Raw genomic sequence first — 18,656 nt, forward strand, 5'->3', positions numbered from 1 at the left:
AGATGGATAGATATAAGATAGATAGATAGATATGAGATAGATAGATAGATAGATAGATAGATAGATAGATAGATAGATAGATAGATAGATATGAGATAGATAGATAGATAGATAGATAGATAGATAGATAGATAGATAGATATGAGATAGATAGATATGAGGTAGATAGATAGGTAGATAGATAGATAGATAGATAGATATTGGATGGATAGATAGATAGATAGATAGATAGATAGATAGATAGATAGATGGATAGATAGATATGAGATAGCTAGATAGATGGATAGATAGATATTGGATGGATAGATAGATAGATAGATAGATAGATAGATAGATATGAGATAGATAGATAGATAGATAGATAGATAGATAGAGAGAGATAGATAGATAGAGTTTGGATGGATAGATAGATAGATAGATATGAGATAGATAGATAGATAGATAGATAGATAGATAGATAGATAGATAGATAGATATGAGATAGATAGATAGATAGAGAGAGAGATAGATAGATAGAGTTTGGATGGATAGATAGATAGATAGATAGATAGATAGATAGATAGATAGATAGATAGATAGATATGAGATAGATAGATAGATAGATAGATAGATAGATAGATAGATAGATAGATAGATAGATATGAGATAGATAGATAGATAGATAGATAGATAGATAGATAGATAGATAGATTTGAGATAGATAGATAGATAGATAGATAGATAGATAGATAGATAGATAGATATTGGATAGATATTAGATAGATAGATAGATAGATAGATAGATAGATAGATAGATAGATAGATAGGAGATAGATAGATATGAAATAGATAGATGAGAGAGAGATAGATAATAGATAGATAGATAGATAGATAGATAGATAGATAGATAGATAGATAGATAGATAGATAGATAGATAGATATGAGATAGATATGAGATAGATAGATAGATAGATAGATAGATAGATAGATAGATATGAGATAGATAGATAGATAGATAGATAGATAGATAGATAGATAGATAGATAGATAGATAGATAGATAGATAGGAGATAGATAGATATGAGATAGATAGATGAGAGAGAGAGATAGATAATAGATAGATAGATATCATTTGATTACATGCCCCCACCTCACTATTTGTATAATCTAGCACAGAATTGTATTGCAAAGTGAAATTATTGGAAATATTGTAACCGGAACACCACTAAATATTCACCTCAAAGTAATTGGTTATTTCATGTGTTTTGTGCTTTTCCTCTTCTTTGTGAAATCTCTATTTTTTCATCAGTAGACCCGCCCTAGGAGCTGACACTCTCTCCCTGGAAGTGTCCGACCTGCCTTTGAAGTATGTGACTCTACAAAGGGCTGTGTAATAAAAGAAGAGCTGGCAGCTCCTGGCTGACCCCTGCTTTGTAATAAAGCAGATCTTGGAGGGAATCATTGGAGCAGATCCGTGTAGTGTGATCTCAGCCCTATGATCTGTGAGCTGCTAAAGAGCAACCGCCGTTCATTCACAAATCCTGCTGAATGCTGGCGGCCAGGAGGAGCTCAGCCGGCATCACTGACGCTGCGCATGAATATTGCATTAGCTTTTCTTTTCCTTCCGCACACAAAAAAGGGATCCAGACCCCTGCAATCCTTATCACAAATCTAAAATACAGAAGACATCGATTCCTGGGCAACAAATTGGATCTCACGGAAGAGGGAAAATAAGGCAACACTTTGTAGAAGTGATCAAATATCACAACAACAAACTACCCGAAAGTTTTGCAAAACTTTTTGGCCTCAAGAATTTTTGTTCCATTCGCAGTCTCACTAATAAAAAAAACACTGGTGGATTTCATAAGTCTCCAGCGATAAAAGTGTATATATATATTGTATGTTGTTGACTACATAATTCCATTTGATGGAACATGTGCTACAATTTAACAGAGCAAAGATTAAATTACAAGTACTAAATTTTAGTAAACAATAGGAAACAAAGTTGTTTTTGTTATTTCTTTGTTTATTTTTGTATCTCTGTATACTCGTTTGCCTATCTTTTATATATTTATTTATCTTTATATATGTTTATGTTTATTTATCTTTTTAATCATTTTATTGGTTCTTTCTTTCTATTTTCTCTCCTTTCTTCTAGAATTCTTTTTGCTTTTTACAAAATCTTTAATAATAATGTACATTCATTACAATACATGATTTCTAAATATTTATCATTAGGCCAGTTTCAGATGAGTGTATGGAAACATGTCTGTAATACAGATCCGTATTACAGATGTGTTGCAAATGACATTACAACCGTATTTCACAAGTATTTTAGCGCTATCTGATCGGTATTCGCTTAATATAGTTAATTTTCTTCCGGGCAAATATTGATCTGTATTTACTCAATACAAAAAAAATAGAAACACAAAGGCAAATATGCAAAAATAGGTCATGCTGCGATTTTAAAAACAGCCATGAAAAAGACGGCTGTGTAAATAGATACATAAATTTATATTAGCTCCGTATTACGGTCCACAAAACACAGACCAAATACGGAACTCGTGTTATTGCTCCGTATTAGGTCCGTGTTGAGAGGACCGTAATATGAGCTAAGATAACTCTGTAAGTCTAGTCACATGGCCGTACTTTATCTATTTTTATCTATTTTTGCACATTTGCCTTTATACTTGTATTTTTATATATAGATAAATACAATACAGTATTTGTTCAATAAAAAATAAAAGAAATACGGAGGCAAATACTGATTAAAAAAAATTGATGACATGCAGATTTAATGTCTTTTGCGATACGTTTCGTATTACGGATGTGTTTTCATACACTCATCTGAAAATAGCCTAATTATCATTATAATTGCTAGCCATATTAATTTTTACTAAATTTGCCCTCCTTAGTTCCCTGTTCGCAAGGACACATGGAAGCTGTGACGCATATTGTGTGTCTATTATAATATATATAAGAAAAAACACACCCATATGTGTTTGTAAGATGCAAACTACAGGAACACACAGGTATATTTTATATATGTGTGTATGTATATATATATATATATATATATATATATATATATATATATATGATTATAATTATAATGTGTGCATGTGTAAGGGAATATTCACTCAGGCATTTTTTTCTAGTCCTGAAAAGCTAAACCAATTTTTTTGTGCGATTTTCGCATGATTTTTTTGCATTTCTGTGATTTTTCTATGCGATTTTGCATCCAATTTTTACACACATAAAGAAGCACAATGGGCCAAATTATTTAGTTTAAGGCTCTGCACGTTTTTTATGGTTACCATGGTTACATACAATAAAAACAGATCACAAAAAAGTGCAATCAATTTTTTTTAATAGCACCCATGACTTGGACTTTATTGGGCAATTTTTGTCCGAAAATCGCAACAAAATAGGACACACTGCGATTTTGGGGGGGGGGGCTTGGACTCTTTGTCTGATTAAAAAAATCATATATGTATGTATATATATATATATATATATATATATATATACATTCATATGTATGTGTTTCATATATGCACGAGTATATGCACATGTAACACACACACACACACATTATATATATATATATATATATATATATATATATATGCAAAATGTACTCTATGGTCACACACATATGTGTGTGTTTTTTTATATATATATATTTATATATATAATGTAATATTTATATATACATATATATATACACACAATTACTTTTTCATGTGTGTATACATGTATACGCATAAAGAACATCTGCAAACACAAATAGATAGATAGATAGATAGATAGATAGATAGATAGATAGATAGATAGATAGATAGATAGATAGATAGATAGAGCAGGGGATTTCTCCAAGTGTCTTCTTCCTATTGCAGCCATCAATAATCACATCATAAATTCATTTCTTGGGGGGGAGGTAAACCGCTCCTTATGAATGGTGGGTTTTAACGACATAAGAAAATGTCAGATGTTGGGATTGAAGGAGGTTAACAAGGGGGGGTCCTGGGGATGGATTAACCTTTTGTGATTCAATACAAATTATACTTCGTGGCAGGAGAGCGATTTAAAGCCACCAGAGACCCCGCTAACAAAGAAAACGGAAATTGACCCTAATTAGAAAAAAAAATAATATAACAAATATGCAAATGAAATGAATTAGTATTCTGTCATTTTGTAGAGGTGGTGGAGGTTTTTAGGAAGAGGTTGGATGGAAATATTGGTCAGCAGCATATAATGCGATGTTTGATTATACTATTAGAATTGTGATAAAACACAAACACAGAAAATGAACAAGAAAAAAACGCAAAGAACAACAGTAACAACTCTGTTCATTTTAAACAGTAATATTAAATACTCTAGTATGAAAAAGACAAACGTATTATAGAGGTGATACCTTTATTGGCTAACCAGGAAAAATTATAGATGCAAGCTCTCAAGGTTACTTAATGCCTCTTCATCAGGCTTAATGTTTCCTCAGGTATAATCTTACTATAGCCTGATGAAGAGGCATTAAGTAACCTCGAGAGCTTGCATATATAATTTCTCTGGTTAGTCAATATAGGTAACACCTCTATAATACTTTAGTTTTTTTATACTGGAGTATTTAGCATTAATGAGATTTTCCTAGCTGATACACATTTTGACCAGTAATGACCATTGAATAGCCCTCCGTAACAATTAAAAGCCTTGCACATGGCATCGCAGGCTGATAATTAGTATTTCATGTACTCAGGACTGCACCCTAACATTAGAGGGGTTAATATCATCAATGTAACTGCCACCCCCTCCCCCCTTTGTTTTGAAGCCATTAGGCTAAATGAGCTAATTAGTATTGTCTCTTATCAGGCTGGAAGTGAAGAGGTGGTGAAGCCAGAGGAATTCACAGAAATCAATTACATATGTGTGAAGTCTGGGGATGGATCTCATTTCCAATCTGTCGCCCTTCTTTATGGGGTGCGGGATCTGTACATTACACTCACATTAAATGCTGTTGTGTCTGGAAGGATTAAGGATTCTTCTGTGCAAGGAAAATACAAGCAGCTGAGAGGAACCATTAGGAAGGTGCAGGGTATATATAGAATTCCTTAAGGGCCATTACCTAAGACAGGAGATCCTGACCTTGGGCCTCAAATCGCATGTATGCAGATGTAGCAGAAAGGAGCTTGTCGTGTGGGTCACATCTGTGTTATATTGGGCTTTTCATAAGGCTGTGGCTAGGAAAATTATTTTAACCCGGAGATATTTTTTTCTATAACAAGACATAAATTATCTATCTTTATCTTTTTATGTATCTAATATCTATCAATCTATCTCTTAATTTAATATCTATCTATTAATCCATCCATCTCTTTTTCCATCTATTAAATATCTTTCTATCTAATATCTATCTATCCATCTATTTTTCCATCTATCTAGTATCTATCAATCTATCTAATATCTATCCATCTAATATCTATTTATCTATGTATCTAATATATATGCATCCAGATACCTATCTCATAGCAAGCTATCTAATATGTATGTTTCTAGATAGATAGATAGATAGATAGATAGATAGATAGATAGATAGATAGATAGATAGAATAGATAGACCACTTTTTGCTTTTCAAAAACAAGAATTAAACAAGTACTGTATGAAGGTTGCAGTAAAGAGCACCATCCTATTATGACTGTATAGTCGTAGCTTCCTTCAGAGATTGTAGAAATGTCCTACATATAATCATATATATAATCGGTTTACACACGCAAAACCTCCCTGTCCATAATCTGCCAAATTCTGCTATTCCAGATGACCATGTCCCAAGCTCGATATGGAAAGGCCGAAAATCCAAACTGTGATCTCTGTAGAAGCAGCAGAAATATTAAAGTATGATAAATCAAATGACACCTAGAGGCAAATACTGTAATGAGTGCTGCCCAGATACCAGTCTCCTTGCCCATGGGCCTCGTTTCTGCCAAGAAAGGAGAAGCTGGGATTACAAAGTGCGCTTTTTGTTTTGTTTTGTTTTTTTGCGGTATTTAAAAATATCAAAAAGCTGACGTTTATAATGATGAATTTGATCAGGAAAAATATAATATTCCATTTGCTCTCCGGAGTTTTCTTACATGAATCGTACCATGTTCAGTGTAGCTTTTTGTAGCGATTTAAAGGCTGAAACATAAAACCGCATGTAATATATAATACTACATGCAATATAATATTTTAATTGGTATTTAATTTTGATTGGGTCAACTTCAGCATTTGCTTCTAAATATTACAGTATCAAGATCTGGAATAAATAATAGATGAATGGAGTGCAATACGGTATGTTATGGGCTAACAAATAATATTATGTTCTATATTACACATCCGTGCTTTATTATACTAAAGTTCATGCTCCATTACAATAAGAAGATAGGGTTCCCCTTTAGTGTAAAGCACCTCATAGAGGGAATGTACATAGGGGATGTAGAAATGTGCAAGTAACTATGAGGATGATAATAATAATAGCGATCACTATCATTATTGTTAGGCATCAAAGACTATATATACCCATAATCCCCCACAATGTACCAGAGAATAAGTAAAAATCATCGGCCAAAACATTCCAAACCATTATGAATAAACAATACCTGATGCTCCATCATCATTCAATTGGGACTGCATTTGAACAGAAATGTATATATATAATGTGTTTGTGTGGGATTCTGCGCAAATGCAGTCCCCTTGAATGTAAATGGAAGTTGTCAGATATTGTTACGTATATAAATACATGTCAAGTACACATACATATATTATATATATATATATATATATATATATATATATATATATATATATATATATATATATATGACTAATATATACATATGACTAATATTATCCATATCCATACTGCATTCACGCATTTTTAAATGTGCAATCTGAATAGTTAAATTAATGGCAAAATATCTGACGAAATTATAAAATTCGATGTAGGACTTTTTGCATTGGGATAATACGGTAGAGAGTATTTTGCACTGTTATTCATGTAAGCTTGATATATACAGAATGTGTCTTTGAATTGTCAGCTATGGTGCAGATAAGATAGAGGTGTTGCCCATAGCAACCAATCCGGTCACTGTTTTCTGTAAGTGCCTTTGCCACAATTAAAAACCTGGTTGCTCATGGCAACACCTTTAGAGAATCACTGCATCCATGTGATCCCAAGGTGGGGGGTAGAAAGTGTGAAGGGAAAGACATAAATACCTGATTGTTGTCATTGGTTGATTTTTAAAAGTTGAGAAATGAGATGTTTAAACATAACTTAAAATCAATGAATAGATGCAAATGATTCAATGCATGCAACATGTGGTGGAAGTATGCAGTGCATGAAACCAATGTGTTTAGGTGGATTGTCCAAAGTTCTATGTTAGTTTTATTTACTTGTTTTATTGTTTGTTCGTCTAGTGAAACATTTTGCAATTGAATGCGCATACCAGAGAATGGATGGATGAATAGATAGATATGAGATAGATAGATAGATAGATAGATAGATAGATAGATAGATAGATAGATAGATAGATAGATAGATAGATAGATTTTGTTTTGAAGCAGCAATCTTTAATAAGTGTAATTATAAGGTGTTTTACGTTTTGAACTGAAAGTAATTGGAAAAACTTCTCAGGAGACAGATTCGATTTTTGTGACTCTCATAGAAGAAAATATGTGAAGAATCATAAATATAAACAAATCCCAGCAATCAATGAGCCTGCTTAGGGTTATATTGGTAATGCTCGTAGTTCTGTCAATGCACACTACACCCAGCAAGGCCCAGGGTCCTCTGGGACTTCTAATATGCAGGTGCACACTCACTTCTGGTTAAAGGTGCATCAAATTAGATAGATAGGTAGATAGATAGAAAGATAGATAGATAGATAGATAGATAGATAGATAGATAGATAGATAGATAGATATGACAGAGATAGATAGATATGATATAGATAGATCATATTATGACAGATGAGTGATGTGTGTATAGTATTACAGTTTTTTAGCACTTTGTATCAGTTCCTCTTTATATGCTATAGTAGAATGTCAAGATAACTTATAATATTATTTTTATTACTATATCTACAATTTTTTATTACTATCATATAACACTACAATGTCAAATGATTTTTTACATATTGTCACTAGGTGTTGCAATATGTATATATATATATATATATATATATATATATATATATATATATATATATATATATATATACACACACACACACACATTTTTATTGGGGCCCATAAAAGTTTAATATTTCGTATCCCAATAATGGGTGTAAATGTTGATGGGTAGGGGACGAACTGTCTGGTCATAACTTGGCCTTTATACTGAATATATACTGTTATAGGTGATGACCTTGTTGTTGATCAAATACGTTGAGCTCTGAGAATCCCACCCTGCAGATCACTGTGTTCTTCCTTCAGTAACTAGAGAGAGATGTCTTCCCACCTCCCAACCCCAAACCCACAGAGGCATCCTATTACTTCAGCTGTCAGGACTAAGGATAGCCCCTAATTACTTGTGCTCACTGTTAAGTCAAATATAACATCCTCATCTGCACTAGTGACTGGGGATCCTCTTGCTAGAACTGTCTGTCCTTTTCCCTTTAGGGTTACACAAGCCAACCTGGGCGCCTGTTTTCTCTCATCAGAGGCTTTTCCCATGAATGCTTCTTGCATTCCTAATAAGATGCAGCCCGGGAACAGAGAGCAGCTAGGGGCTCATGTGTACTAACAAAGACAGCAGCAAGGTGCCTGTGACCTTCATCTTTGCACATTGCACCCTAGGAAATCAAAGGCACGTCCTCTATAGATGCCTGGACATAAGGAGGCAATTTTTACTGACTACAGTCCATGCCTGTAAAACATCATTGATACATCCTAGAATGCATATTTTATTCTTGTGGGCTCCTCTGGATGCATGGTTCCTCCATAGATGCATGGCCAGAAGAGCACAACTAGAGTCCTATAAAACAGCTTAAATCCAAGGGAAACACACCCTACACCACAAGATGCCTTAAATATCCAACTGGCTGATGCTGAAGCTTTATCTGGCACCCCTGTATGAAATCCCATCTCTACGTTGGAGTTTATTGTATATTCAGATGCAATCTATCAAGGACAGTCCAACGAGAAAATGAGATGCCAGGAAATAAAGTATATTACCAACCAGTGTGGTGATCATGGAAGCAACCCCTCTGTGAACCAGTGTAGTTGGAAAAAAACATATATATGCAGTAATTACCCATCAATGTAAGTGGTCAGCTAAAGTGGTCACTTTTCCAAAATGATGGTGACCAATTTGATATCATTTTTTGGAAGTAAATAAGATTGAAATATACAAACATCATCTTGTCAAGTAGGAAGATTCAAGTCAATTAAACCAAGCATATTGACCAGACTGACAGCTGCGCATGGTTCCTATTTGGGGGGGAATGAATGAATGAAGACATCTACACAATTACTGTATGCTCCTTACCATATACTGTAACGTTCAGCATATTTTATGAAGCCAGCATTGTCTGCTATCCATAACGCTAATTATCCATTATTTCATCATATTGCAGCTAATGATGAATACTGTGGAGGGGTCAAAATATTGTTTATTGTGAAAGTTGATAATACGGTATATACTGTATGTTACTTTACGATTATATCCAGCAGGCTTGATGTGCTGGGTTTAAAGACCTATTTCTGCAGAACTGAATCTGAAGCAAGAACCAATATAGCAGTTCATGGCATTTAGGGCTAATATGTCTAAACATAAAGACGTCTACAGATTATGTTCTTTACCATATACTGTAATGATTAGCATGTGTAATAAAGGCAGTCTGAACTTTGCCTGCTATCCATAACCCTAACCAGCCATTAGTTCATCACACTGCACTGATGATGAAGATTTTGAAGGATCTAAACGTTGTTTATGCCGAAAGCTGAACATATAGTATATACTGTATGTTAACATATGATTATATCTAGCAGACCTGATATGCTGGGTTTAAAGACTTAATTTATTTCTTGAGCTCTGGGTCTGAACTGCAAGAGCCAATATAGCAGTTCTTGGCATTTAAGGCCAAGACGCGTACAAATTGTGTTCCTTACTCTTTCTGTATACTGTAATGATCAGCATGCCTTATAAAGCCAGTCTGAACATTACCTGCTTTTGATAACGCTAACTATCCATTACTTCATCATATTGCACTAATGATGAAGATTTTAGGGTGGTCAAAACGTTGTTAACACTGAAATTTAAAAATACGGTATATACTGTACGTTAACATATGATTATATTCAGTAGGCTTTATGTGCTTGGTTTAAAGACCTATTTCTATAGAACTGGGTGTAAGAGCCACTATATCAGTTCTCTAGGGCATATTGGGGTTGCTCATTCCTCCAGGTGGTTATTAACTCCTATGCAGGAATACCATACACCATGACGACAGTCATTTCATTACTCTATCTGTAGAAAATGCTATCCATAACTCTAACCAACCCTTGTTTCCTCAAATTGTAGCGGATGATGAAGATTTTGGAGGGTCGAAACGTTGTTTACCGTGAAAATTGAAAGTACTGTATGCCAATATATGATTATTTCCAGCAGGCTTGATATGCTGGGTTCTAATACTTTTTTTCTGTAGAACCAGCTGCAATAGCCAATATACCAGTTCTTGGCATTTGGGGCATTTTAGGATAGCACATTCCTCCAGGTGGCTATTAATGCCAATGCAAAAATAATACCATGAACCATGACCACACTTATTCCATCACTCTGTCTGCCAACAACATACAGTATCAATTATGAATACATAGAAGTGCAGACTGCTTAGATAGAAAGGTAATTCACATTAGCAGTATGTGATATTGGCAAAGGTGCTGTGTAGGGTCTTGGGGGGAGGTATATTATTCTACACTCCCTAACCAATAAGTCTCTTTCTAACCTAAAATGAACAGCAATTCGATTAAACTGCACATTACATAGGAATAACAAGTAGTAAGTTAGTAACCTATATGATGTTTAAAGTTATGATCTTAACTCCAACACAAATAAAGGCCATTGGAAATTAATTTTTGGAGAGTGCAGCCTCCAAAATGTGTGACGATGGGTATATAGAATGCAAGGTGAATGCATATATACCTAGAAGTGCTCAGTGCTCCATTACATGTGCAGGGCTCTGTGATCAGGGCATAGGTGGCTCTGGATGTAGAAGGAGGCCCCTGCTGTGCTGCTGTTGCTGGAGGTGGCATGGAGTTGGGTGCTTGCCTCAGGCTGGCTCATGTGCTTCTCTCACAACACAACTCCTCTTCCAGTCACTGACCTTTTTCTGACTTTCACAAACCCGAGATCGTTCAAGCAAATATCCAAATACCAGATTATTGTTTTATTCATAATCACTAAGTTATTTGGACGTGGAGATTGCAGAGTGTAACCCTGTCAGTGCCAGTCACGCTCTGCTGAGAGCAAATCGCTTTTTATTCCTAAAGCTCCATATAGCTTCCATTTATCTTAAATACAATGGACTTATGGAATATTAGCAGGCAAGGAGGGGATTTTCATATTATTATATAACTCCTCATGAATGTGATTATGTGGCATCACAATATAGTACACAGAGGGCTCTGAAATGTCTATATATTCATCTGCAGGCTTCATACAGACAGATGGATAAATAGATGATAGATAGATAGATAGATAGATAGATAGATAGATAGATAGATAGATAGATAGTTCCCCCGGACCACTTCTCTATGTGAGATAGATAGATAGATAGATAGATAGATAGATAGATAGATAGATAGATAGATAGAAGATAGATAGATAGATAGATAGATAGATAGATAGATAGAAAGATAGATAGATAGATGTTCTCCTGGGAAAAAACAACAAGATGCTGTACAAAAGTAAAATACAAAAATCCTGTGCCCTGTGCTGTCTTGTGAGCTTGTCTTAATGTGATGATCTCATTTCAGGTGCTTTCTATGAAGAGGATAATTGGGAGGGGGGGGGGGGGGGGTCGTACCTGCCAATAAGCTAGCCTCACAGTGCAGTTGCCTGTTATTGTACTATGTTATATACCAGTGGTAGTTGTGGTTTGTGTGCTGATGATTGATTTTTGTTAATAATTGCACACATCACACAATTATACATGCGTGTGTATATTGTTTGTGCATACAGTAGGTGGACACATATCTATATACCTGCAGGGTCTTCTATATTTATCTATATACATACAGAGACTAAAGCATAAACAAGTTAATATGCATACACAGATATAAATGTTATATCTTTATATATTTGTATCTACTTGCACAGAGGTATCTAACTGCACACTTAAATGTAGCTATAGATATACATATATAAATGTTATCTCTCTATATGTTTATATCTACATACACACACAGGTGTTTACCTACCCCCATATATACCATAATACATACACACACATAACTACTGTATATTTAATATACATACATACACATAATGGTCTATATATAGCTATATACACACATAAATCAGATCATAGGCACACACACAAATGTCTATGTCTAGCTAAGTACATTTTCATACATGCACACACATATGTCTATGCCTAGCTACATACATACACAAAAACACATCAATATCTCTATATACTCGTACATTCATCCACATGTATTGCTATGCATACATGTAAAGTATGGACATCTAAGTGTGTATATATGTTTATAGAAATATAGATGTGTGTAGGTAAACACATACATCCACACATCTATCCACATACATACACACACCAAATAACACATACATTTCTTACACACGTTTCCTTCCCTACACACTTATGTTTTACATATACACATAAATGTCTGTATTTACACACACACACAGAGGTGTTTACCTACCCACATAAATACATCACACACATAAACATAGCTATATACATATATACACACATGCACATGAAAGGTCTATATTTAGTTACATACACACACAGACAAATCAGATCATACACACGCATGTTTATACCTACAGTGGCAAATAACATACATAAACACTCAAGTGTTTACCCACAACTATAAATATATCTATATACATACATATACACACATAAATGTCTACAGCTAGCTATATACATACATGCATACACACATGTCGACTCACACACACACACACATATATATATATATATATATATATATACACACACACACACACACACACATATATATATATATACACACACAAAAATACACACACTTACATACACATGTCTATAGCCACACACATACACATCCAATCTCTCACACGTTTCTATACCTATCCAAATACACATACATACACACGTGTTTACCTAAACATATGGCTGTACATATGGTTTACATATACAAATAAATATCTGTATGCACACACATACATACACACACACATACATACACACATACACCTCTTCACAAGCTCCCAGAGCAGTTGCATCCTGGAAGCTGCATCTTTAAAGCTGCGCAGAAGGCTGAGGATGGGGGAGGAGAGAAGGCTAGAAAGCAGGAGGAGGGGGGATAAGGGGAGTGGAATTCTCCTTGTCAATTTACTACTCGGGATCACATTCATGTGACATGAGGCTGCTCGCCCATTGGCTGCAGGCACGTGTCCAGGCTACCGGGCTCCCACGTCACTTGTGAGGCTTCTATTAAAAATAAGAACAAAAATCCAGAGTGAAAGTATTCCAGGTCCAGTGAGTGCTCCTCCAATTATCCACCCCACAGAACCTGGCACAGGAGCACTGGGGAGTGCTCTGCAAAAGGGACACTTCCACTTGTGCCTATGTATCCTCTGTTTCCCACTGTCTTCTAATATAGAATATTTCACCCTAGATTGTTATATATGCTCCTCACAGCCCAGCGCAGGGTTGCATGCTGTACAGGCATCTGTCCATTGCTGCTCCTGGGCTTCCTGAAGGATTTACTGCTGCCTGGATGTGGAAGGAAGGAGTATGAACCTTGGCAAGAGGATGCATTGGTTTGCAGCACTGAACCAGTAATAGCCATTCTGCAGGAGCCAGATAAAGAGAGCCACTTCTTGAGATCGCCCTCACACTGACAAGCGGAGCTTTGAATGTGCAGGGGACTTGGAGGAGTAGCCAGCAGAAAGGGTTAACCCTTAGAAGCAGCTTGTGGAATTACAGCATGGAAGAAAATGACCAGAATCACAGGGAAGTGGAGCAACAACAGCAGCAGCAGGAGTCAGGAGAGGAGTCCAACAGGGGGATCCTGCCACTGCTCCAGGCTCCAGGGAACCACCAGCCCCATCATAGGATCACAAACTTCTTTATTGATAATATCCTCCGGCCGGAGTTTGGAAGGAGGAAGGAAGGAGCTGTCCAGCAGGAGGAACTCTTCTCGGGCAGGGACAGTGTTGTGGCACGTTCTGGAGCAGAGACTGGGCAGCATAGGAGCAGTTCTGCTGTCACAGAAGGAGAAGGGGCATCCAAAGCAATCACTGGAGATAAGAAAATTGATGTGGGCATAGAAGGAGCCCACAAACCCAGAAGCTTGAGTGGAGACCATTCCTTGAGCTCAGACTCTGATAGTTCTCAAGCCAGCTCAACCAATAACCAGCAACCTATGCTATGGCCAGCCTGGGTGTACTGCACCAGGTACTCAGATAGACCTTCATCAGGTAAGAACCAGGGTAAGGATTATTAAATCCCCATTATTCCTTTTGTGGGTGACCCCCTACGTGGTACTTCTAGAATGTTATTGAGATGCAGAAATTTGAGGACATTTGACCTTACAGCAAATCATGATCACATTTTTCCTTGCAGTTTGCAGCATGCACCATCGAAAATTGCAAATTGCCAAGCTCCTCTTTTAACTCCATGCTTTAATTAGACACCTAATTAGCGCTTCTTATGACAATTACCCATAGAAAAATCCTTTGCATTTCAAACTCGACATTATTTGGGGCTTAATTTTTCTTATGCAATTGATTTGTCACAGAGTCTTCGCTTTGACTCCTACTGATGCAGAACCCACGTAGTACATAGACGGCAATGAGTAAAAACATGCACACACGTACGATATTTATATATATAAATATATATATTATTATCATACAGTTATATATATATAACTGTATGATATCCACGCGCTGTTTATGCATTGCCTTCTATTGTTCCATCTGTTAGCTGTTCTCTAATTCCTAATTATTCTTCCAAATTGAAAATGGTACAGGCCAAAATTTACTATTTCATATCTATCAAGTTGTCTCCTATGTATTCCTATGATAAAACAAACCACTAGCATAATAACAATGAATATAATAACAATTGTATTATTATCATGATTATTATACTCATTTAGATCATTTTCTGCTGAAAATATAATTTATAAGCCAATCAATACAATTCTCTATCTTTAACACTATTTCTATTTCTAACCCTATTTTTCCATTCATATTTTGGCTACCTTTAATGAGGTGCAAGGACATACAGGAAGAATTAATAGGCAACAATATTTTATAATGTAGGAAATAAAAAAAATATTAATTTTTATGCAATGAATGCATTCACTATATAAAATCTATCGTAGTTTTGCGGACTCTCCTGGTAGTGTCCCCCGTCTTTTTCTCTATAATGGAATGGTCTAGTAGTAGAATTATTTATGATCTGGGATTTTCCGTATACATAATGTGTATTTGAGACTTCAAAGACAGTCTCATTCAATCTGGGTGTTACATAGAAAGAACACGTTTATACCAACGTGAATGCAAATATTGAGCACCTAGCATGAATTAATACAATTGCATGCTGCAAATTCTTTCAACCAGCAAAATGTGAACATGAAATATAATCAGAATCCTTGGATGGATTATTTTAATGCATTTATTAGCAAGGTGATTGGATTGCAATGGTTTAACGGCAAAGGGCTGAAGAGCATCCTACAATGTATAATGGGTGCTACAGAATATATTGCTTGTTACTATACATTGGATGAGATTTTCCCAATGAAGAGCAGCATTGGAGCCCACGTGTCCCTGCTCTGATCTGTGGGTGAGGGAGGCTGCTGAAGTGATGGCAGCTTGTAGTAAAAACACGTGTATGGCTGTGCGTAAAAATACTGGATGGATGGAGGGAGGCAGCGCATGCACTTTGCAGGAGGCTTCAGAGAGAGGAAGGGATGTGCAATGTATACATATAGAAGGATGCATGCTATCTTGTATAGAGATGGTGCAAATAGACAGGCAGTGATTGTGGGCATGATAGAAAAAAAGAAAGGGGCAAGAGAGAGATGGAAGGAGGGAGGGATCAGGGGGATATGGAGATGAAAGGAGCACAAGGATGGGAAGATGGAGGAGGGAAGCAAGAAGAATAAAAATGAGTCTTTATTTGCAAGAGCTGTTTAAAACATTAAATACTCTTGTCTAAAAAAAGACAAAAGTATTATACAGGTGACACATACTCAGAAAAATGATATATGCAATATGCAAGCTTTCGAGGCCATAGAAGCCCCTTCATCAGGTGTAACACTCTTTTTGCTCTACACCTTTGTAAGAGCTGCAAATGCAAAAACCTCCAGATCCAATATAACCTCATCCTTTCAATCGATCTGGTCCTAGGATCTCACACATTAAGGATATGGGGGCACAGCAGCAAGACTGGGTGGAGGGGGAAGAATAAACACAGAAGGCAGAGATAGAAGGACAACAACATAGATTGAGAACGATGTTTCTGGCATTGATTGGCGTCCCAAGCGATCAATATCTGGCAACCACAACTCCCAACTTGCCCTTGCACTTCTACAATTATAAATCCACACACACCGAGAAAGCAAAAAAAAAAAAAACAACCCACAAATAATGCAAGCAATAAATGAAATAGAAATGTCCTGCTGCAGATTATAACCCCCCCCCCCCCCCCTCCCCAAATTCACCCACATGCATTTTATATCATGTTTCATTATTAAACAGATACGGTGGGCAACGTGAAGCAAATAATTAGCTGGGCTGAATGACTAATGGATGTGTGATGTTAATATTTCAAGTGGAGGGAGAGGGGATTGTGGAGGCAGAAGTGAGGGAGGAGGCCTCAGTAGTATCCAGACTCCTTTAAGGTCTCAGTTACAAGCATATTATCAACTATCAGTCCTAGAATTATGTGTTCCACAAATATTATACATATTATCAGTGTCCAATGTATATAGTCTTTGTAGCTGTGCAACCTTATTACACATGCAATTGCCACAGACATATAATTATAGCAGCAGCATTTAGGGTGGCTTCACACACAGCATTGTTTGGAAAACGCACTGGTACTTTTGATGCAGTTTTTTGAGCCAAAGCCAAAAGTGGATCCAGCAGGAAGGAGAAGCAGAAGTCCTCCCTTTATAGTTTTCTTTCTCTTTTCATCCACTTCTGGCTCTGGCTCAAAAAAGTACATCAAAAAATGCAAGAGCGTTTTCCAAAAAACGCTGTCTATCAAGCCACCCACTATACATTTACTATATCTCTGTTCTGGGCATTTTTAGTTTGCTATTGTCTATTTGTTACTTTCTGTAGAAAAATATGTATTTAATATATTGGAACATAACACTTTTAAGGTGTAAATCTAGGATTCATTTTTAAAATGCAATTTATTTGACAAAAATGTTGCCTTTTTTAAATCTAATTGTTATTTTTTGCGTGTTTATTTTACTATCCTTGTGCAAATAATCCAAGTAAGGATTATTAATATTGTTACTGCATCTTTGCTACAGTGATACTTATTTGCACTTTACTGCAGTATACGATTTTTTATATCATTTATTGCATTGATTGCATGATAGTTTATTGCATGATTTGCTATGCTAACCCGATTTTATACCGTGTAGGTCCAAGATCCCGTAAACCAAAGAAGAAGACGACAGTGACTAAGGAAGACAAGAGGCCCAGGACAGCATTCACTGCAGAGCAGCTCCAGAGGCTGAAAGCTGAATTTCAAACTAACAGGTATTTGACAGAGCAGAGAAGACAAAGTTTGGCTCAGGAACTGAATCTTAACGAATCTCAGATTAAAATCTGGTTTCAGAATAAGAGAGCTAAGATTAAGAAAGCCACAGGGAACAAAAACACCCTGGCACTACACTTGATGGCACAAGGACTCTATAACCACTCCACCACTTCCAAGGACGGCAAATCAGACAGCGAATAGCAGCCAGGGGCAAGTGATGCAAAAAGTCTCACAAATAATGCAATAATTTAAAAAACTAAATAAAATAAATATACAAGGAGTGGGGGACAGTGACAAGGGCCAGTGTACAAAAACATACCAGCATTGCGCTACAGAGTGTGTATCGGAGGAGTCGCAATATTCTGTAAAATGTAAATATAATTTACAGGCAAAAAAAAACTTAAATCCAAAATATTCGCTCAAGAACTATTTTTGCTTTTTGATTTTCTGGAGCAGATTCTATCTTTCCCGGTTTTTTTCTTTTTATTTTTTTCGGGTTTTTTTCAAATTTTATTATTTTTTGCGTAGGCTTTATTTTCTACTCAAGCGATGTTCTGGCTGTTGTGGTTGGACAGTGAAGACATGAAACGTTCTGCTAAAGTCCAAAGATTTAACTGCTGCATTTTCGCACTACTGTGAATTTAAGTAAAAAAAGAAGAAAAATAGCTAATATTTG

The 18,656-nt window shown here is 35.9% G+C and overlaps 1 protein-coding gene across 1 annotated transcript; it reads left to right on the forward strand.

Moving 5' to 3' along the window:
- The first annotated feature begins 14,180 nt into the window (after positions 1-14,180).
- Positions 14,181-18,181, forward strand: EN2 (engrailed homeobox 2). The gene is made up of 2 exons (XM_066585167.1): positions 14,181-14,673; positions 17,862-18,181. The coding sequence occupies exons 1-2, from the start codon at positions 14,181-14,183 to the stop codon at positions 18,179-18,181; spliced, it is 813 nt and encodes a 270-aa protein (XP_066441264.1).
- The last annotated feature ends 475 nt before the right edge of the window (positions 18,182-18,656 follow it).

This window comes from Eleutherodactylus coqui, chromosome 12 (genome assembly GCF_035609145.1).
Source record: "Eleutherodactylus coqui strain aEleCoq1 chromosome 12, aEleCoq1.hap1, whole genome shotgun sequence".
In the NCBI taxonomy this organism is placed as follows: domain Eukaryota; kingdom Metazoa; phylum Chordata; class Amphibia; order Anura; family Eleutherodactylidae; genus Eleutherodactylus; species Eleutherodactylus coqui.